General features: G+C 30.0%; 2 protein-coding genes across 5 annotated transcripts in view; one reads left to right on the top strand and one right to left on the bottom strand.

The window, feature by feature from the left end:
• Nucleotides 1–1,812: 1,812 nt before the first annotated feature.
• Lac (septate junction protein lachesin) lies at nucleotides 1,813–17,823 on the top strand. 2 transcript variants are annotated; one of them, XM_085204582.1, is made up of 10 exons: nucleotides 1,813–1,971; nucleotides 4,557–4,675; nucleotides 5,915–6,037; nucleotides 6,697–6,853; nucleotides 7,245–7,344; nucleotides 7,608–7,764; nucleotides 8,250–8,356; nucleotides 8,588–8,727; nucleotides 9,832–9,940; nucleotides 10,839–17,823. In XM_085204582.1, exons 1-10 carry the CDS (start codon nucleotides 1,917–1,919, stop codon nucleotides 10,858–10,860), a joined length of 1,089 nt encoding a protein of 362 aa, XP_085060708.1. In that variant the 5' UTR covers nucleotides 1,813–1,916; the 3' UTR covers nucleotides 10,861–17,823. The 2 variants fall into 2 exon arrangements, with proteins under 2 accessions (XP_085060708.1, XP_085060709.1); XM_085204583.1 differs by lacking the exon at nucleotides 9,832–9,940.
• LOC146528118 (P protein-like) overlaps nucleotides 14,646–22,716 on the bottom strand; it is a 31,439-nt gene continuing 23,368 nt past the window's right edge. For all 3 annotated transcript variants that reach the window (XM_085204579.1, XM_085204580.1, XM_085204581.1), the window contains exons 9-17: nucleotides 21,238–21,353; nucleotides 20,844–20,982; nucleotides 20,561–20,696; nucleotides 20,243–20,445; nucleotides 19,978–20,071; nucleotides 19,203–19,345; nucleotides 18,610–18,720; nucleotides 18,256–18,403; nucleotides 14,646–18,095 (exon numbers count right to left, since the gene is read on the bottom strand). In XM_085204579.1, the coding sequence (XP_085060705.1) occupies nucleotides 17,917–18,095; nucleotides 18,256–18,403; nucleotides 18,610–18,720; nucleotides 19,203–19,345; nucleotides 19,978–20,071; nucleotides 20,243–20,445; nucleotides 20,561–20,696; nucleotides 20,844–20,982; nucleotides 21,238–21,353 (1,269 nt within the window). In that variant the 3' untranslated portion in view covers nucleotides 14,646–17,916. The remainder of the gene's footprint in view (nucleotides 18,096–18,255; nucleotides 18,404–18,609; nucleotides 18,721–19,202; nucleotides 19,346–19,977; nucleotides 20,072–20,242; nucleotides 20,446–20,560; nucleotides 20,697–20,843; nucleotides 20,983–21,237; nucleotides 21,354–22,716) is intronic.

The following is a 22,716-nucleotide window of genomic DNA, read 5'->3' as shown; positions in this document are numbered from 1 at the left end:
ACAGATTTACTTTTTAGCCCATATAGCGGGATTGGTGGACGCGGAAAGGATCTAATGTTGAAACACTCCTTTCCTCGCCTCGTCTTTAACTGGAAGGAGGAAATTAATTATTTTCATTTCATTAGAAAGGAAATAGAACACAACTATCGCTTTTACAGTCAGAAGCTGCACTGCGCTACAATGCCATCAAGATATATTATTTGCATAATATAACAACCACACAGAGAAAAATAGGAAGAGGGAACCCAGTGTACACTCCGTTCCCCTCTTACCGCCGAATTCAGGAGGCACTGCGTATTGGAGGAAATCAACGGGGCAGCAACATTATTATTTAATAACATAAAATATATTTTCATATATAATTATGTAAGAAACTCAATATTTACAGATCCATCATATCTTATCTGGTGACTTTATAAAAGCTATGATAATCCCATATCGTTAATGCATATTGTATTTTATTACTTTTTTTAGATATAATATAAAAAACCTAGTCTATATACTCGTAGTATTCTAATACTTTGGTTTCAATAAAAAAAATTGTAGATATAGATATAGGAAAGTAAGAGACAAAAAAAATGTCCAGTATCATGAGGGTAGATATATCTTCCAGGAGGTACTATAGCTTTGAACAGATCTGTGTTCTTGTAAATATTTATATTCTTTTTATTTTCAGGCTTCATTTCTGGGGTGGGCACAGGACCATTCTAGAGTCACGGCATGGACCACCCAGGCCCTCTTATTCCTACGCCCACAGCCAGCATTCAGATAACGGAAGATATCGAAGCTTTCAGTTTTTATTGTTCTATTTGACAAAAACAAGTAAAGTCGAAATAATATAAGTAATAGCAGATAGGTAGTTTCTAACTAAGATAAAATAGAAATATTTATTAGTCTGATTAGTGCTAGTACATTATTATTTATTATTAACCAAAAGTAATGTGTGTGTGTGTGTAATAAATTAAAGTAGCTTTTATTTTAGAAATGACTCAAGCACACCCATTTCTTCATATTAAGACTAATAATAAAAAATAATAATTCAAAACAAATAATTATTCACATATTGAGGCCGTCGTAGAGCTAAACTCATCTCATCGTGCTCATCTCGCTGTAAACGTCATGATTGTGGATTCAACATAAAGGGTTCTTCTATCAGAAGAACAGAAGAAGAAATAATCATTTTTATTTCCGTGATGTGGTAACAAGACAAAGCTCAGCTTTGAGTACCGCCACTAAAGATGCTATTGCAAGGCCTATTGATTGTCTTAAATCTTAACACTAGATATTTTTTTAACTACTCTATCTATTCAGGATAAAATAATTCACACATTACATGACAATGAAAAAAGGCCATATATTATAGGGAATGTGTCCTTCTTGAAAATTAGAGATTGAAAGATCGAAGTAATGAATCACAAAAATTACAATATAAATTTTGTCAGTAAAATTTCAAATTCAAAGAACGCCATCTTGTATCACAAAATAGAATATTTTATAACCACAGATAAGAAATACTACTAAAAGATATTTTAAAATTTTTAATTAGCTCCTTTTAGTAACTATTTTCTTAGTAACCACTTATTTTATAAAATATAAACTCAACTTAACGGTAAAACTTACACTAAATCACAATAAATCCACTAAACCATTCAGTTTGAACATTTTTTACATTGACCTCATACATACGGGAGATAAATGAAATCAGAATTATATATTATAACTAAAATCAATTCCAACTCAATTTATAATGTATATTTACCATTGTTTTCTATATTATATATTTTTTTATAAAAATAATAAATTCGTTAATTTCATTGTACGTGAAACGGAACGCACCTCACCACGCTCCATTCAAAACCACACAACGAAAGTTTATTCGCGATTTTTGTCGTGTGAAGTTGTGAGCGTCATATAAAATGGCATTTTTTAATTTCAATTATTTCATACAAATACTCTTCCTAGCATCAATTGGTGAGTTATATTTAATAATAAATACTTAAATGTCTTATTTATATTTATAAGTATTAGGTAAAATTGTCGTTTTAAAAGAAAAAAACTATTTCAATTGTTAGTGTTTACTACTTGTGACGAACACGACACACCCTATTTATTATTTTGAAAAGTTTTAACTGTTATATTTCTCGTTATAACAATTATTATATAACAAAATATATATAGAGGAAAGCTATACAAAATTTAATATGACTACCTACTTATTGTACATTTATACGTATTAAAACTTATTTTGTTTTCACTGCTATACATAACGTATTTTTTTACCTTAAAAAACCTTCTATTTATTTGTGTTATAAAAATAAAAATGGTGACAAAATAAAGCGGGGAATGCAAATTATCGATCGATTTCGCGCTTCATTGCATTGACAGGAAGAAGGGTTGATTTCAAAAGCCGATACGAAAATTTACCCTCTAGTCATTTGTTTAATAATACCTGTAATTATGTGATAACATCTAAAATTTCATGTATATCAATTGATTTTTGACAATATGGCTTAGCACTAATTTTGAATAGTAGTCCATATGTTGTATTTAAATGTAATTTTAGTTATTGGCAATTTCTTACAATAATTTTGAAATATTGTCTTAGGTGTTTATAACCTGTTATATAAAAATATCAAGAAAAATAAATTTTTGGATTTTGTTAAAAAATCGAATAGGAATAAGTATTATATGCAAAATAATTGAATTTAATATGCTTAGTATTATTTTTAGATTTGAACTTGTAATCTTCAGTTATATCATAAAATATGAATTAACTTACTTTTTCACTACCTTATTTAAGTAAAGTCACTTAAATTATTATTTAAAGCAGGCATCACCCTGCCTGGAAACATAATATAGACAATAAATGCTTTCTTATTGTATAGTTGGTCTATTATACTACTCATTGACTGAACGGTTCCAATTATATTATCAAACCATTCAAAAACCCATTGGATTATCTTCTGAATATAAAATGCAATAGTTTTGGGTTCAGCTTCACACTGTATCCCGCACACAGCATGGTAGGCAGAGAGAATCTAATGTTCACACTATTCCCCAAGGTTTTCCATTCTATTCGCACTCAAGGGAGAGTTAAATATTGTTATGCTTTTGTTACAAGACAAAGTCTGATATTGAATTCCACCACTTATTGTGCAATGAGTCTGAAATAAAATGGTCAATTCCCTTGCCTAATTATATGTATATGTGAGAGATCTTGAAGTTTAAAAACAATGCTGGACTCTGTCCAATTAACTATAATATTAATAAGTAAAATATATAAAAGATAACATTTCACATATCAGTTGCTGACTCTAATTATATTTTTAATGACAAAGACTAACAATGTATTGTATTTAAATTAATTATCTTAACTAAACATGCATTTATTTGCTTATGTTATTGATTAGTAAAGTTAAAGTTTAATAAATAAATGGAGAAAGTTATGATTTCAATTGTATTTTTTTTATGTAATTCACCTCAGAACTTTTGACTGGGTGAACCTATTTTGATGGTTTTTTTATTTGAAAGCTGGTGCTTCCTGACAGGTCTCATTTTAATTTGGTCCATTCCTGACAATGTTATCCATAAAAAAATCACGCGAATCTTAAATTTACATTAGGTATATGAGTGAAAAACAGATGATTTACTCAAAATCACACTAACCAATTTCAATGTTGTTTTTTATTGGGAAGGAAGTTTGTTGTTTATTAAAAAATATATTATTTCTTATTCATATTAAATAACAAAATGTATTCATTATTTTAAAGATAAGCAATTGTCCAAGTGTTTGTACCCATAACAATCATGTGGGATTAAGCAAATTTCTACTGAGTCATGATGGTGTCTCAGCCTCACAAGTAAAAGTTAGGGTGTCTAGACTTTTTTGGTGTCTACTTAGAAAAAAAGTAACACAAAGGAAAGATGTATAGTGCAATATTTTCTTTGAAAAAAGTTCAAAAGAAACTTGTTCATTTTAAAATGGAAATATCACAGAGGAAAAGTGTCTCCTATCTCCAAAATTTTAGTTTTAGTTTGTAAGAATCCTGCTAAACAGCTTACAAACTGCTTAAACTTATTGCTGCTGTAGATAAATCCATATGGAGGTCTCCAGAAGTAATATAATCTGATTTGATTTTCTATATGTATTTGCACCTATAATTTACTACCATAGAATCTTACAATTTAGATTGTGTGCTTTCCCTGAGTGGGAATCCAACTTGCTATGTTTGTATACAGACTCACCCACTATGCCACAGTGGCCTCAATTATATTTTTTTATTAGCTTCACGTTTTTTTCTGCACATCAGGGTAAGGAGAGAAAAAATATTTAAAACTTTTCTTCCAACTTTCGAAACATTGCAGTAGTGTGTACCAGAGAGGCTACCTCAACCTCACAACATGACAAAGGAAATTAATATAAATGTTTTCCATTGATCAAACCCCAACTATCATGCTTACATTTAGTCACTGTCCATGCTGTAGAGTTGTCTCTAATTATACTTTAATTATAAGATTTTTATAATTTTTCTACAAATATTTCTATTTATTTTCAGCATATGGACAAAGAACACCGACAATATCCCATATAACTCAACAGCAGATCCGAGATATTGGTGGTCAAGTGGACCTGGACTGTTCCGTTCATTATGCCAACGATTATCCTGTTTTGTGGGTAAGTCTGTATAAGTGTGCATCTGTGTGTCTCTATATAGCATTGTAGCTCACAATTGAATGAATCATTTTTGATTTAATTTTTTTTTAGAGGTGTCCTAATAAATAATTAAAGTAAACATTGACTATCTAGTTACAAGTGTAACCATTCTCTGCTTTTGATTTATGTAGTGTGTCGAGTGGCGTATTTTATGTAACAATACCAAGAAAACATGTACCTACCTATATTAATATTATTAATATAAGTGGTTTTATTCAATGGAATTTGATCTTAATACCTTCGGGCTTAGTGAAGCAAATCATTTCGATGACATATACTCTACAATACATATTTTTTCAGCGTCACACCGTAGTTTATCCCTATGGCTGGGTAGACAGAGGTAACCTGGAAACCTACTTTTAAGGCACTTCCTCCTCCATTAAGTCATTTCGGTTCCCTACTTTCCGCCAAATTGCATGTGGCGGAAATCAACACCGCTCATTATCAGAGCGAGAAAATGAAACTATTCAATATTTCAAACTTATACAACAATGGCCTGTATAACATATTATGCACCTACTATGTAAATATTAAAATTTTGTAGAAAATGAAAACTTATAATCTAAATAAAGGCAAAAAAAGAAAAGGGATAATTTATTCTTAACTAACTTAAGTAACTTTAGTTGTAGTTGGCCTACAATGCTTATATTGGTACGAAACCCTCAGTCCAACTCGCACTTGCCCCTTTTTTAATATGGTTTAAATGTGAAAGTTTGAATAGTTATATATAAGTTAACTATTAGTATATTTACAAGTATATTTAGAAAGTCCACAGCTGTTATCAGTGAGTGATAAAAGGTCACATGAGTTGACCTTTCTTTGCTTACACAATTGTTTTGTTTGCAAAGTAGAAGTAATAAATTGTATTGTATTTACAATACAAGATAACACATGGTATATAATAGTACATTCCTTACTTTTTGTTACGATATTATTTCTATCTATATGTCTGCCTGTGGCATGGTAGCTCCAAAACAAATGAACCAATTTTGATTAAGTTCTTTTTATGGAGAAATTGTCTTAATCAAGTCATGATTTAAGAAAATATGCTTGCTAGAAGGTATACAGCCTATAGGTGATAAAATACAGCTTGTATTTATAGGTGATAAAATACAAGTTGTATTTTATCACCTATTAATTATTTGTTTTACTTTTTGGAGTTTTTTGTGTGGAGGTTATTAATTATCATTTCTTTTACAGCTAAAACATGATCGTCTCAGATCCCAAGAGATTCTGCCTTTATCTTCCAACTCGGGTCTTATTATAAGGGATTCAAGATTTTCACTAAGATTTGATGCAGCATCTGCAACTTACACTCTATCTGTAAGTTTTCCTTTTTTTAATTTCTTATCTTTTTTTAATTTAATAAAATACTATTAAGCATATTTTAGGTAAAAGCAGGTATATTCTTTAACTTTACTAAAAATTAAAATAATTTGATTTTTTAATAATTATGTTATTTTGTTATTCTATTATTCAGTTATATATTTCTAAATAAAGAATATATACTGGCAAAACTTACTTAAGATCTATGGAATTTTAAAATTGGTTTAATTGGCTGTAATAATCATAATTAATAGGAGGTCGTAATGCCGACACAAAGGCCAAAACGTCTTGTAAATGCAGTGGTTAATATTTTTATATGGCATATGGATTTAAATCCTAGTTATGCTTTGAACTAGGATTATAATAGATTACTTATTGTTCTTATTTGCGAAAAAACCAGTACTTTGTGTTTTTCTTTATTGATATTTTAATAACATTTTGTTTACTGTTCTATTTTATCAAAATTTTAAAACATATAAATGTGAGAACATAGATTGATTTGAACCCACACCTCTTGTAATCTATCATGATTAATTTTCATCGTTTCATCAAGGTACTTATTTTAATTAAAATAATTTCTTATACTTTTAGTATCTCCTTATAAGTATTAAAGAATTCTTCACTCTCTGTATTACTATGTCTCCATAACTCCCCAGATCAAAGACATACAAGAAACTGACGCTGGATGGTACCAATGTCAAGTTCTCTTATCAGTGAGCAATAAGATAACAGCTGAAGTGGAACTCCAAGTCCGAAGACCTCCCATCATATCTGATAACTCCACTCGGTCCATCGTGGCCAGCGAAGGAGAGAGTGAGTTCAGAAAAATATGTTTTACATTATATTTGGACTTTGTGGATGAGTAATAGAGAAATGTGTTAATATTCGTTTTTTGTTTGTAAATTCTATAATTTTATTGACTTTTATTTTGGTATGAATGGTTGTGAGTTCGATTAATATTGGATTTGGACAGTTGTATATTCAAATAACAAGTGACGTATCACTACAAGATAGTAGGTGAAATGGAAAACTCAATGTAGTTTATTAAGGTTTGTATCAGTGGTAGTGAGTTCAGACAGTTTGCCTCGACACCAGAGCAATGAAATAGAAATATAAATTTAAATTAATATTTCTTCCTCAAGTGGGGATCGAAGGTTCAAATTCGAAAGAAATTTTTAAATAATTTCTTATTTATTGTAAATAGGTGCCCAAATGGAATGCTATGCTGGTGGTTTCCCGCCACCGAAGATTTCGTGGCGTCGTGAAAATAACGCCATTTTACCCACCGGTGGATCTATTTATCGGTAATTATATGTAATTTATATTATATTATAATAAACGAGACCGACGTGGTGCCAGGGCAAAATGTATGACTGTAAATGCGACAGTTCTGGGTTCGGTTGTGTCAAAACAAAACTTCGGCGTTGACTCTGCCTCCAGTCTCGTAGAGCGAAGAAATTAAAATATTAAATATTTGATCCGAGTAGGAATCGAACCTACATCCGTAGCGCTTACAGTGTCTATTTATATTCATACTAAAATAATACATATTTTCCTTTGTTTTCAGCGGTAATATCCTTAAAATAACATCAGTACACAAAGAAGACAGAGGCACATATTACTGCGTAGCGGAAAATGGCGTCGGTAAGGGCGCTCGCAGAAATATAAACTTGGAAGTTGAATTTGCACCTGTTGTCACCGTGCCGAGGCCGCGTTTGGGACAGGTATATACACAGATAAATATATTTGTTATATATATAAACATATAAGAGGGAGGTAGTGTATTCGGGTAGAGGAATTCAACACCGTGCTTTATTATGTCACTAGAATGAGGAATTGGAAATATTACATAATTTGTTCTACCAAGTGGGAAGTGAACCCACAACTGTCGCGGTTACAGTTATACGCTGTGCTTGCAAGTGAAGTGTTAACATATTGATTATAATAAAAATTGGTTTTCCTTTTTACTTAATTGATTAAAATTATAGTACTAACTCGATAAATCGAACTAATTGTTACCGTTTCTTATTTCAATAATCGAAACTTCATATAATTGAATGTACTTAGATTTTGTAAATATATCAACAAATACATAATCCAATACACAATTTACACATTTATTTACGTTTATTTAAATAGTCCGAATAATCGAGTAACTGAAAACCGGATAATCGATTTTGTTCAGGGTATATATTTTTTTTATTTCCAGGCCCTTCAATACGATATGGATTTGGAATGTCACGTCGAAGCATACCCTCCTCCAGCTATAGTATGGGTGAAAGATTCTGTAGCGCTGTCTAATAATCAACATTATAGGTAAATAAGTTCTTTTATATTGAATACATGCGGCCCCGTGGCTTCGCTCGCTTGAACTATATGTAGAAAGAACCTACTGTTAACCCACTTGTGTCCCACTTAGTAAATTTTCAAGACATTGTATGTTCAGTGGCGTAACTCAGCACCGCTCTTTGTCTACTCCTAGTGAGTATCGAACCCACAATCATTACGTTTATATTCTTATAAATGAATTATATATTTTCATTACAGAATTTCCCACTTTGCCACTGCCGACGAATTCACAGACACTACATTAAGAGTTATAACAATTGAAAAAAGACAATATGGCCTCTTCACATGTAAGGCTAAAAATAAATTAGGATCCGCTGAAGGCACGGTGGAATTGTTTGGTATGTATTTACTATAAGGAGGTAGTGGGTTCGATTAATGATTGATGTAATTTAGATTTGATTTGTATGTATGTATGTTGGGATGTTTAGATGTTATTGATGTTCTTTCTTTGTTTGGAAATAGTAATATAATTGGAGAGTAATGCATATGTTTATCTATAAGGCTATTTTAAATTTTAAAATATTTTTTTAAAATGCATATGTCGGATTTAAAGGATTTAAAGGCGTAATAGATATTTAAAAATAAACGAGTAGAACCTCCGACCATGTTCTGGCCTTTGGTTCTACTCGAAATACTAAATTAAATAAATAGGTAAATCTAAAACAAATAAATAAACCAAACAATAACTGGAAACATAGTAAATTACAAGGAAAATAACAACAACATTATCTTATTCTTTAAATGATGGCCTGGAGCAGTGCCTGGGACTTGTGACCCCAGGAGTAGGCTTAAGGGTCCCTTTACAGTACTAACAGTCACCTTTCACTGCTCCAGTCCAGTATAATTACAAATAGGTCTTAACAACATTCATAATTAAAATAGTCGAGGTTAACCAGCGGTGGAGCACGAGTAGTGCTCCGAGCCGTGGCAGAGCCTCGACTGAGCGTACAACGCCCGCGTGGCCTTTTATAAAGTAACAATGACATTGATAACGGTGACGCGCCCAAAGTGGCGCCACCGGAAGCTGACAAATACAGAACCATCAATTCAATAATTACAGCGTTTTATTAATTCTTAAATATTAATTCTAATTTTACTCCATAAAACATCTTTTGTAATTAATTAACTAATTATGAATTTATTCTTAATATTGAAATAAATTATCACCAGCCGACACATATATATTTTTAAAGTAAATATAACATTTTTTTACGAAATGATACAAAATGTCGACTAATTTTAAATTCGTTTTTACTTTTTAGTTTTTTACTGCTTTTAGTTTGTTACTTTTACATTTCTTTTTTGCTTATATAGATAAGATCTAGTGCTATAAGTATGGCATTGACATTTAAATGTTACATGACCGATTTTTGTTTTTTTTATATTTGCTTTTACCCCCCCACTTATGCATGGCGTATATCAAACATGTTTGTTTTAATTAGAAACGATCATCCCGGTGTGTCCACCGGCCTGCGGTCAGACACGGTATGGAGGCGTCGCCAGTCTACAGGCGGACATGATCGTTGGTGTCGCCCTGCTGGTTGTTTTGAGGTATGTCTGTATAGTGTGGTCTAGGAGTTAGCCATAGATGGCAGATTTGATTTTATTTTAAAAACTTCGCATTTGAGGGAATGAGAAGTTTTCATTTTCTCGTTCTGGTGACAAGACAAAACGCGGCGTTGTGTTCCACCACACAATACGCAATGTCTCGAGAATTGGACAGTGCATGGGGAACTGAGTGTCTTATCACATAAGTTACCTCTGCAGAGTTACTGTTACATGCGGGATACAGGGTGAAAATATTTAAAAAATGTGTTGAAAACTATATGTGCAAAATAATTGTTGTACAATAGATAAATTGATTAATTTATCTTTTACTTTTATTATTATTAATATTAATTATTGGAATGTGACAATAATATGTGTACTGCATTTTGTATTTCTATATGAAATTAGTTTTAGAGAAAGCATGAGTATTTATTATTATTCTGTTTGCCGCTAAGCTTACAACTGTTTGGCCGTCTTTGTGAGTTTATAAATTTTAGAAAATTTTTATATTAATACCTACATATTTCTTTTTTAAATTTTATATAGAAGTGATTAAAAGTGATTTTATTTTTTTTTCTTTTGTCTAGTAGTCTTTAGACATACTTATTATGACTACTCTATAAATTTAATTAAAAAGAATGTAACTAATGATTATTTTTCTTATATAATATTTTTTGTTAGAAGTTAAAAATTGGTATATAAAGTCAAAATACATATATTTACTTATTTTGAAGTTTGTAACTTTTTATTGCAATATTTAATTTAACGATTGTCAATCAAATTAAAAGAGAATATCGTTTATCATTAGATTAACAAACATTTTTTTTTTCTCAAAACACACCCCAAATAGGACTTAGGTCTGACATAATCTATTGTCTATATTTCGTCTATTCCCTTACAGAATCGCAAATACCAGACATTAATTTCTCCGGCCTAAGGAGGGACCCACAGATCTATGGGAATTCAGCATTGCGGGTAAAAATCTCATCGTATATCATTATTATGACATATCTCATTTTTTAAATGATTTTATATCATGAAAAAATAATGAAATTCGTACCTTTAATATGAAATTGTTTTTTTGTTTTATCACCCTAAAGATTACAAAAAAATTTTACGTGTTTTTGACAATATAATAAAAATAATATATTAAAATTATGTAACAACCTAATACATACATATATTGGTAATAATAATAATGAATAAACATTATTTAATTAAAGATTGTATTGTTGAGATAATATAAGTATACTTCTGTTTACTTTCATTTAAATATAATGACGATAAAAACTTGTGACTTCTTAACTTTTTAAATGCAGTGAGATTTAATTTCCGAATGATTAACTGGATTTTTCACTTTTATATAAATAAGATTTAATTTTATTTTTATAATTACGATTTCTGATTATGAAAATAAACTTTTTATTCTACCTTTATTTTCATAATTAGAAATAGTAATTCTTATTTTCTACTATCTTGCTATACTTTAAACATTTTTAAGTTGATTAAATATGTATTTTTATTTATATGTACTAGAAAGTCACAAATAGTTTTTATTGACAGTTTTTCTTTACTATTATTAGAATAATATCTGATATACTGACGTAATATTTATACTGTTATAATAGTGACAAAAAATGTAATTTCATTATTTGACTTAAAAACAAAAAAGAAAGTTTAATAATAAACTAATCTCATTAAAATGGCTTAATTAGGTCTATCCTGCTATATGCGGGATACGGCATAAAGCTAACAAGCATTTTTATAATTATAAATGAAACCGCGAGTGGAACACTAATATTAATATAATTTCATAACGTCGTCTCTAATTATGACGTAATTTGTTTTTAGTTTGTAACCCACATATAGCATGTTAGGCAGAGGGAACCTAGTGCTAAGACACTCTGTTCCCCAATTTACAAATATGAAATACTGCTATCAATATTGTTTATGAACTATTTTTTCTTAATCATTTCATTTTTAAAAGTATTTTCTTTAGACGTCTTGGCAGCAATTTATTGAATCTCAATTCATTTACTTTTTACTACATAATATATAAGATCTAGAATGAGTTTTCTTAGAAAATAACTTAAAAAGACTAATTTTTTAACTATTTGCTAGGTTTTTTGGACTTTTTATATGTAAATTAGTGTTTCTAAGCGTTAATTAGCAAGTTCGAATCTTTTTTATACAAAAAAGTAGCTTTTTCTGCTCTTTCTGTAGAATGAACATTTTTCATAACTGATATTAATAACCTCCGCCACAAAAAACTAAAAAATAAAGAAGCACCTAGAAAAAACCTAATAATATTCAAACTATTGAACATATCTTCTTGATTAAAAGAAGAACATTCAATTGAATCACCTTTCAAAAAAAAAATCTATATTTGGTTATCCGTTTCGGAGCTACGGTGCCACAGACAGACAGACAGACAGACACACATCAAACTTATAACACCCCCCTTGTCGTCGGAGGTTAAAAATATGTATAATTATTAAGGCTTTTTCTATAAATATGTTTTTAAAAGATATCCGATATGAAATAAAACAACGTACAAATACATATATATGTGTAGCTTAGATGGTTTTTATATTCACTAGAGAAAGTTTTTTATACTCTTTTTAATAATAAATATTGATGTTTTATTATAATATATAATCAAGAAAAAACTTAAGCAATGTTAGTCCTGTTCAGTATTGTGGTGGATGACTGTTCTCAGAATTATAAAAAAAATAAAGTGCTTATTATAAGTATTATATCATAAGTGCCTTTTGTGGATCAAAAATAGAGTCAATATGAAATAAATTCTATTCTATTTATATGATACGTGAAGATTCTGATTCTGAACTACCCACTATGTATTATAATAAAACATCAACTTAACGTAGTTGTGTGTATTAGAGCCATATGTTAATATATATTTTTCAAATAAAATAGTAAATTTGACTAAATTAATAAAAACATTAATTTAGTCAAATTTACTTTTTATTTTTTTTTAAAAGTAAAAAGTATTTTGTTTTATTTATTTCTTAATTCGACAAAACCTTAATTTTTAAAAACTAAATCTAAATATATAAAAGAACTTTCGTTCATAATATCAAAGATAACTTCAAAGATTTTTTTTTTAATAAAAGTTATAATAATACATTTTTTTAAAACAAAATTTGGCTCTATTTTGCACAGCTACGCCTATAAAATAATGATGAAAAAAAAAATAGTATTTTGGATTCTTCTATAGTAGTAAGTATAATAGTTGTAATTTCAAACCCCACGTGTGTATTTTGTAACTTTTTATATAGCTTTTTTTATAATGGCAATATATTATTATAATTAATATTTTCTATATAATTACGCTTCGTTTAAAAGTGTAAAGAACCGATTGTTAAGAGTTCTTTATTTTACAAACATTTTGGAGACATAACATTAAGTTGTGGAAGTCAACGCCGCGTTTTTTTTACCAGTACAGAATAATACACATAATTGAAATATCATTCTCTGGAAGGTTGTTTTTGGAAAGTGAATAATATAAATAATTAAAATTGATATTTGATGGTTTGTCGGAATCATAACTGCGTCATCTGGTACAAGATATTTTTTGTAAAAAAATATTAACATATTCTTTGTGTGTCCATAGAAAGGTCAGTGATATAGCTTTGTGTTGCCATTTTTGAGTTTTGTTTTCTCTTATAACCCTTATGTCCAGTTTATGAAATAAAGAAATAATAATTTTCATTGTACTCATTTCTTCTTTTGTTTAGATTAAATAAAGACATTTAGGCCATTCCATTCCTTTTTTATTTTAATATTTGTACTATAATTATTTTTAAATGTAGATTTATATTTTGACTGCTTATTCCATCCATTTTGACACATTTTTTTAAATATATTTATGTATTATTATATTAATTTTAATATTATAATAGCGTTTTAAAAAGAAGTTTGTTTTTTTTAGATTTACTAATATCTCTTTGTTCGTATGTAAGAAATTGTATGTGTAGGTACAACACCAGTAATTTTATCTTTACAAATAAATAGTAAGTTGGGAGTATCAAAATTTAAAAATTTAGAATGGAAAGTTAATATTTGATTTCCAAGTTCAGTCAATTCCTATAAATACATTTTCTTATATAAAAATATTGATATTTGTATAACATAATGTCCAATTATGAGTAATTTGGACTCGTTTGCTTATGTTTTTTGTAATATTCACTGATATGTTTGTAAAATCCAATATTTTAGGATTTTTTGTTTTAATAAAGATTTTTTAAAAAAGTTATTTTTTAATTGCAATCCTTTTTACTTAAACTACAATCATTGAATAATTTATTAAACTTCGTCATTTATTTGAGGTCCGTCGTGGCATGGCAAATAAGAATATGACTGTAAACGCGATGGTTATAGGTTCGATTCCCACTCGAGAAAATGAAATATTTAATATTTTAATTTCTTCGCTCTGATGTCGAGACACTTCCTTTCCCCATTTTCTATCGAATTCTAAAGGTATTGTATTCAGTAGTGTAACTAAATGTCGTACTTTGCCTCGCTACCAGAGCGAGAATGTGAAATATAAAATAATTAATTCCCCTGAGCTGGAATGGAACCCATATCTATCGCATTTATAAGTCGCACGCTTGTATCCCTCCGCCACGATGGCCGCATATAGAGCCATATTTAGCAAATTACAAATTTAAAAAAAAAATCTTCGAAATATTGCAAAAACATTTTGTTTTATTCTTTATATTTTAACATATTAAAGTTACAATTCATGAAATAACTTAATAAATAAAATTCATTATTAGGCATATTTATACTTTGTTTAAATAGAAACTAGTGATAAAACCACCAAGCACAATATTATAAGTGTTCTGTACAGTGCGGTCGACGAGTTGTGGTAGCCGCAAATTTGATTTTCTAACTTTTAATGATTTTCTTAAGTGGCCGCGACTCGTCGACCATACTGTACAAATATGTATTAATTAATTAAAATCGACAATATCCACTATAGTATTTAAAGCTAATTAATATATGTTTGTATAATTAAGAAGTATGATTCATTTATAGCAGAGTAAGCGGAGTGAACAGAGTGTTAAAACACTCCAAACCGCACAAATTTTGCCTTCCTTGCCTGGTTAAAAGGACGACGAAATAATTAATTCCTTCGAGTAGGAACCGAACTCACGACCGTCGCATTTACACGCGCTTGTGCCACAGCGCCACACTGATTATTCATAATTTTAAAATTACATATAAAAAGTAAGGCAGAGGGATTTGAACCCGCTCTTATTCAAAATTTCACTATATTAATAATTCTAAAAGCCACAAGTAGAAACATCAATTAATAGTTAATTAATATTAATGGACATATAATATTTTAATGACAATTAAATGCTAATTGACATTGCCACAACTATGTGAGAAAGTTAAATTATTATACGGTGTTTATACATTGTTTAAATTTAATAAGATATTTAACAAATAAATAAAATACTGAAAAACTACTAGGAAATAAAATCTAAAGAATTTTTTTTACAAGTATTTATTAACACTATGTTATCTTATAAGAAATATCAATTATCATACTGTTCCTTTCTTTTCATAATCATTAGAAGGAGATAGCATGATTAAAATAAAACTATAAGCTTGTAATAGCTATCACTCTCCCTTACTCATTACTATAATCAGGAAGAGACAGCATGACTCAAAATAATTAACAAAGATAACTTTAATTACACTTTTCTTTTTCTTTTTAATATAAATGAAATAAATTTTAAAAACTTCATAAAGGATAGGTTATAAATAAATAAATTGTAAATATAACTAAATATTTTTGTTCAATGTTCTTAATATCATATGTACCTATATCTAATATTATAATTTACATTAATGATTGGAGTAAGGTGACGTTGCCAGCTTAAAATAGTTTTAAATCCAAGTTTACCAAAATTGATATTTATTTTGACTATCATGAACAACTAAAAAAGAGCTGATAATTTTCAAACGGCTTCTTAAATCATGTTACAGAGCACTCTCGATTAAGTCACCTTACACCCTACCCTAAGATGTTACAAACAGACATGAATACATATACACGACAAACTTACAACAACTATCTGTTCATCGGGTTACATATTTTAAAGTAAATTATAAGAGTTAAAAAAACACTAAGTCTATATTAGATTTGGGATGGAGTTTTGAATTTATAAACATTATTTTGATTACTCTTTAGTTTTAAGAAATTATAATTTTAAATTATGAATGATGATTAAACGAATACTGTCTTCTAATTATATGAAACTATATAATATTTAAAAAATAAAAAGATTTTTTATAAAATATATATAGTGAAAAAATGATATTAAAAAATCTTATCTTATATTATGCAAAATTATTTTATGTGCGTTACAGAGGAAAAATAAAAATATTAATGAACAAAAAAAACCTTGGATAAAAAATTATAAATAGATTTCTTTGTAAAGACGCCTTTGCATTGTATGTAGCATTTGAAAAATGTCTGACATAAATAACCAAAACTCCGTTCTCCACTTTTCATCTAATATCTAGATATTGCATCTACCAGAGCGAGTACATGGAAAAGATTAAAAAATTATCATTCTCCTGAATGGAGAACGAACTCACAACCATCGCCTTAAAGTTAGACACTGCACTGCGCTATACCTAATGACGTTGCAATTTCGTCTTTTATCTTTGCATTTTGGTGTCTACTAAATTATTTAATCTACGAGGAAATGAAAATATTAAATATTCCATTTCTTTGAGTGGGAATCGAACCCAAAACCTATCGCGTTTACAGTCACACACTTGCCCTAAACAAAATTATTTATAATCTAAAAATGATTATTATAAATAACTAAAATTAAATAATAGTTCATGTATTTTTTTTTTGTATATTTTTCACATTTTAAGTACGAAACAAACTATCACAGGTGATTTTTAAGGTACACAATTTTAAAGGACGTTTCTTAATACTAAAAGTTGGTCATATATGGTCATATATGGTTGGTATAAAAATTACATTTTTCTATAACGCATATGAAAGTGCGTTCACGCTGGGGAATCAGAGGGAACCCAGTGTAAAAACTCCGTCCCTCACTTTGTATAAATCATATATCGCATATATTTTATATAATTTAAAAGATATAAAAAATATTTTTACATAACTATAGGACAATTTAACTAATTCCCCTCATTTGCCATGTTTTCTGTGTAACAAATAGATTTTTTTTTATCGATTTTTAGTTTTTTGTAAAAAATAATATTTTAATGATTATGCCCTTTCTATACTGACCTTATGCAACATATTTATTTGAAACTTTATAGACTAAAGTATAATTATAAATAATAGAGTATATAAAACATTTTTCACTAAAACTTCATACTTTATTTTTCAAATTCGCAGTTTTAGACTTAAAAAATTTCCAAGTAAGAATTTAAAGTGTAAACTCGTTTGAGACGTTAAAGTATGATTTTAGAGTAAAAAACTATCTTCGAATAAAATTACGCTAATATAAAAATATATTAATAATTAAATATAAATAAATGAGTTCTTTTTTTTAGCTTCACGCTATATCCCGCATGTAGCAATGTAAGCAAAGGTTTAGTGTTGAGACACTCCGGTCCTAACGCACCGTTCAACTTTCAAATCATTACGTGATAAGTGATGGATGTCAACGTCGCACGTTGTCTTGCTACCAAAACGAGAAAATGAAATTAAGTAATTTCTTTGAGTGAAAATCGAACCTATAATGTACGTAAAGTTACATTTTTTATAAATTAAGTGTAAATGAATATATAAAAACTTTTTATGAAAAAAGTAGAAGACATACAATAAAATAAAATATAAATAAAAAATATTGAAAAAAAAAAAAGCAATTAAATATGAATAGAAAAAAATCTAAAATATTATAAAAAATATTGTAAACAGAAGTGCCAGTAGCGAAATTCAATGCCAATACGAATTTTCAATGCCAAGTGAAAACACAGTGGCATAATAATAAATAGACAGACGCGACCATCAAATGTCCAATCATAATGGGGAAGCCCACTTTGAAGAACTGCATGAATGTGAACCTGTACCCATGTTGCTCCGCCACGCCCGCGCACACCACGTTAGCACTCGCGCCGATGAGGGTGCCGTTACCTTAGGAAAAATAATATTTTATTTCTCAATATTGAAGTGTTAGAACGCTAAGGATTTGATATTACGATCATCTGGATAAAAATGTGGTAAACATGAAGAATATAATGAATACAGTTAATATTGATAATATGGTCAACATAAATAACATCAACAAACTTACCACCCAAACAAGCGCCAAAAGACAGTGCCCAGATCAACGGCGGGGTCGGCAGCTGTAGAGATGGATTGGAGCCCAGAGCGGTGACCACTCTAACCATCATCGTGGTCAGCGGTATGTTGTCCACGAACGCGGATGTTATGCCTGAGACCTGGAAAATGGAGGGATTTATATTATCTATCACCTCTCCTCTCTCTCATTTAGTAATTGACTGACTGACAGAACGCAATTTTGTAGTAAAAACATTCTTCTTTCTTAAGCGCAGAATAACACTTTCAATATGTTAAAAATAGTAAAAATATAGTTGTAGTATAGATGCAAAAAAAAATAATTAATAAAAATAAATGCAATACTAACCCATAGTAAAAGTAATAAAGCCACCGCTAATCTACCATTCTCATCTACTTTCATGATAAGACCCTCAGTCAGACCACCGATGAACTCAATAAGGCCAAGTTTCGTAAGTGCCTGGAAAAGAAAACATATGAAAGTTTTTAGCTTCACGCTTTATCCCGTAATTAGCAGGATTAAGGTAGAACGGAAGACAAGACATATTATTTTAATTTTTCTGTCAGAATTGATATTTCAGTGGCGGAACTTAACGTCGCGCTTTGTCTTGCCCGAGCGCGAGATAAAACTTATTCGAACACCTGAGTGCTTCTCAAACGTACCCAAAAAAATACGTGAAGAGATTTGAACCCATGCGTCTTGTATAGTGACCATACGCTCTAAAAAATTAAGTCGTCTGTCGCATTAATTTATTATGTATTTTTACGAATTTTATAAATATAATACTAATAATTAAATTTCAATAAGGGGACCTACATCTTTAAGAGAGCGACCGTAAAGAAAAAATGCATTTTTGTATCATGAATATCGACAAAACGCTTTAAAATTACTACAAAGGCTAACTTCATACCAAAAAAATAACAAAAATAATTAACAAATACCTCCATCAAAACAAACAAAGCGGCAAAAAACAATAAAGTGGACCACTCCACTCTGTGCAGTATGGGCTCCAGGTCATCCCGGTCCGCCAACGTCAGCAGCAGGATAGCACCCAATAGCGCCGTCCATCCCAGGGATACTCGGTCTGAAGTTATTGTTTTAGATATTATAGAATTATATACACTTTTTAACGATCCAAAAGCTTTAGGTGCTTACTAGTAAGTAAGCACCTAAAGTAAGTAACTTGTTATAGTCAAATTATACAAAATACACAAACTACAAATTACTGTAAAATTTCATCTAAATCCGTCCTGTTGGTTTTGTGCGAAAGAGTGTAACAAACATCCATCCTCAAAAACTTCCACATTTATAAAATTAAGAACCAAGCGTGCGACTGTAAATGCTACAGGTCATGTGTTCGATTCGATTCAAGAAATGAAATATCTTTGTCACTTGATGACTGAGCAATACTTCCAGAATTCAGCGGAAAAAGCGGGTACGGAAATGTCTTACTCTAGGTTCCTTCTGCCTATCTTGCTGTGTGGAAGTGCGAAGCTTACTTATTTTTTTTATTACAGAAGTAGTTTGACCGAAAGATAGTTTTAAAAATAAGCTTGATCGGTAAATCAGGTCGTGAGTTTATCCTCAACAGTATCTAATATCAGTTGTTGTTAAGATACTTCTTTACCCCCTTCTTAGTGTTTTAATTTTTCAATATAATCGGTAGTGGATCGAACCTACAACCATCAACTAAAATATAACAAAAGCCATACTTACTTAACTCTGGTATCGAATGTAAGAAAAACACAGCGACGACAAAACTTATGGCAACAGTGGACTTCAGTAGTAGCATCTTGTCACGGATTTTGTACTAAAAAAAGTAAATTATATACCTGCTATAAAAATTATAAAAAAATTACAGTGTTATTCCACACTTAAGAAAGAAAAATACTTTTGATTGATTCTAAACTTTCTCAACTCAATCGGGTTCAAATCATTTTCCTCAATACTACAATTTTCTAAATAAGTAAATTATACATACTTTTTCCTTCAACTGAGATAATGTAGTTTGAAAAGTTTCTTTCGGACAAACTCTTTTTGAACTCTCTTTTTCCATATTCTCGAGCTGTAGATTGAGTTTTTTTATTTTCCTCTCCAGTCTTTCTCTTACAACTTGTTGATCTTTACTCAAATGAGGTAAAGATTCTATTGCACGACGCCATATTGATATTTGATGGCGGAGGTCTGAAAAAATATATTAATAACAATACGTTGAAATTTCTTACTACGAAATCACTCGTATATATATAAAGAAACATATATTATTTCCTCTTTTTAAAATATTCATTATTCAACTCACCCTGTATCTCTCGTGGCACATTCAAACGTAATTTACTGGTATCTCTATATATATAACGTAGCTGGAAGTATGTCTGTACGCACACTAGGAGGATTCCAAGGGTCATATGCATTGTGAAATTAGTAAAGTTGATACCCTGAAAAGAAAATATTGAATAATTTATTTTTACCTCATATTACAGTCATGTGGTCACACATTAATAAATTATGTCAACACTCGTCCACACATTCACATAATTATGTCAACATTTATACACATAATATGTGATCACACATTCACTTACCGCTTGTACAACAGCTTTGTTAGATGCAATTATGACGTTCGGGGGATCCCCTACGGGCGTCGCCGTACCTCCAATGTTACTGAACAGCACCATCGACATTAATATGGGCACGGGATCCATATCCATTACCTCGCATAGACTGAAAAATAAATGTTTATGTTAGTAAAGAAAATCTATACTAATATTGTAAAACTTAAGAATGCTTGTCGAACGCGCTTATCTAGAAATATTATAAAATGAATATTGCCTCTATCGTAGCTCATTGGCAATTAAATTGAACGCGAAGGTTGCGTATTCGGACTTCTCTATCCTATATAGGTCGGGGGTAGGGACAATCAAATGTAGAGACCCTCCGTTCTGCACACTTCCCAGTGCACTCTGTTTTAGTTATTACCGTATAGTGACTGGTGTCATCAAGAGCACAGTCGTCACATTGTCCAAGAAAGTCGACAGTAGTGCTGTGATAACACAAAGCAGTGTTATAAGAGGCCACAGCTTACCTTTCGTCACCTGAAATCAAATAAATAAATTAATAATATTTATAAAAGAGGCCTTCGAGGGGCACAAACACGACGGTTGTAGGTTCGATTCGCACTGGGTTAAATTAATTATTTTCATTTAATCGGTCCGGTGGTGATTGCGTGTTGAGTGACGAAACTCAACGCCGTGCAACATGACGATTCTCATTTGGAGGTATGAATTATTTTCATTTTCCCTAACTCTGGTAAGAAGTTTGACTGAACCGTTACATTCACCAGGGCCATCAAATATTGAAACCTTTTAAATAATCATTATTTTCCATTAATTCCACATTTTTCATTGTAAGGCGCATGTATGTTTGTATGTACATACGCGTACGTAAAACGTTTCTAGAGATATTAATAAATAGTAGCATTTCCAACTGTCTTCTATCTTTTACTATTTACTTTCATTAAGTTAGATAAGCCAGTCTTATCTCAGTAACGAGTTGCAGCTTGTTTGTTTAATTCTAACTAAGTATACTGGTTTTGGTTCACTGTTTTACTCTAATTTCGTACATATTTCTTTTTTTAGATTTACGCCGTATCCACGCACGTCGCAGGGAAGGCAGAGGGAACCCGGTGAACCTAGTGTTAAGACATTCCGTTTACCATAAGCCACCTCCGTTCCTCACTTTACGCCGAAATCTGAAGGTAAAGAGGCAAAGCGCGGCGTTGAGTTCCGCCACTCAACACAAAATGTCTGAAATTCGGGCAAAAGTGGAGAACGTTGTTTTCATACTAGGTTTTAGCTTGCTACGGTGCTACATGGAAGATAAATATAATGAGATCAGCTCTTTTATATTTTTAAATTGATATTTCTATGTTTCTATTCTACGACCGTTGTCGGTTCATTAAAGTAAGTAATATAAACATTAATTTATAAGTATAATAGAGCTAATCTCATAGCTGTCAGTTAGAGAGATTGTTGTATAAAGTTTCAATACAAAATTGAAAGGAAAATTAAGAATAACATACATTACTAAGTTATCTTTAATTCTTTAGTAATTCCTATGTGGCAATTGTGTTAGGATAAAAAGAAAAAAAATAAATAAAATACATGTAGGGTAGCCAGAGGGAATCCGATGAACCTAGCGTTAAGATATATATATATATATATATCTTAACGCCATACTATACTATATATACCATACTATATATATATATATATATATATATATATATATAGTACTATATATATATAGTATGGTATGGACCATACTATATACATATATATATAGTATGGTCTGGCTAGACAAAACGCCGTGATTCATTTAAATCGTTATGTCTCTAAAGCTGAAGAAGTACTTAGATAAATTTGCATGTTTATCAAAACATTTTATCAAAAGAAAACT

This window comes from Heliconius melpomene, chromosome 20 (assembly GCF_056956725.1).
Source record: "Heliconius melpomene rosina isolate 202511_hmr_F chromosome 20, ASM5695672v1, whole genome shotgun sequence".
NCBI classification, from domain to species: Eukaryota; Metazoa; Arthropoda; class Insecta; order Lepidoptera; family Nymphalidae; genus Heliconius; species Heliconius melpomene.
This window is presented reverse-complemented; position numbering and strand designations above follow the sequence as displayed.

Coding starts and splice junctions, on each gene's coding strand:
- Lac (XM_085204582.1), top strand. CDS start 1,917: ATGGCATTTTTTAATTTCAATTATTTCATACAAATACTCTTCCTAGCA. Junction 6,038..6,696: donor CTGCAACTTACACTCTATCT/GTAAGTTTTCCT, acceptor ATAACTCCCCAG/ATCAAAGACATACAAGAAAC. Junction 9,941..10,838: donor GCCCTGCTGGTTGTTTTGAG/GTATGTCTGTAT, acceptor ATTCCCTTACAG/AATCGCAAATACCAGACATT.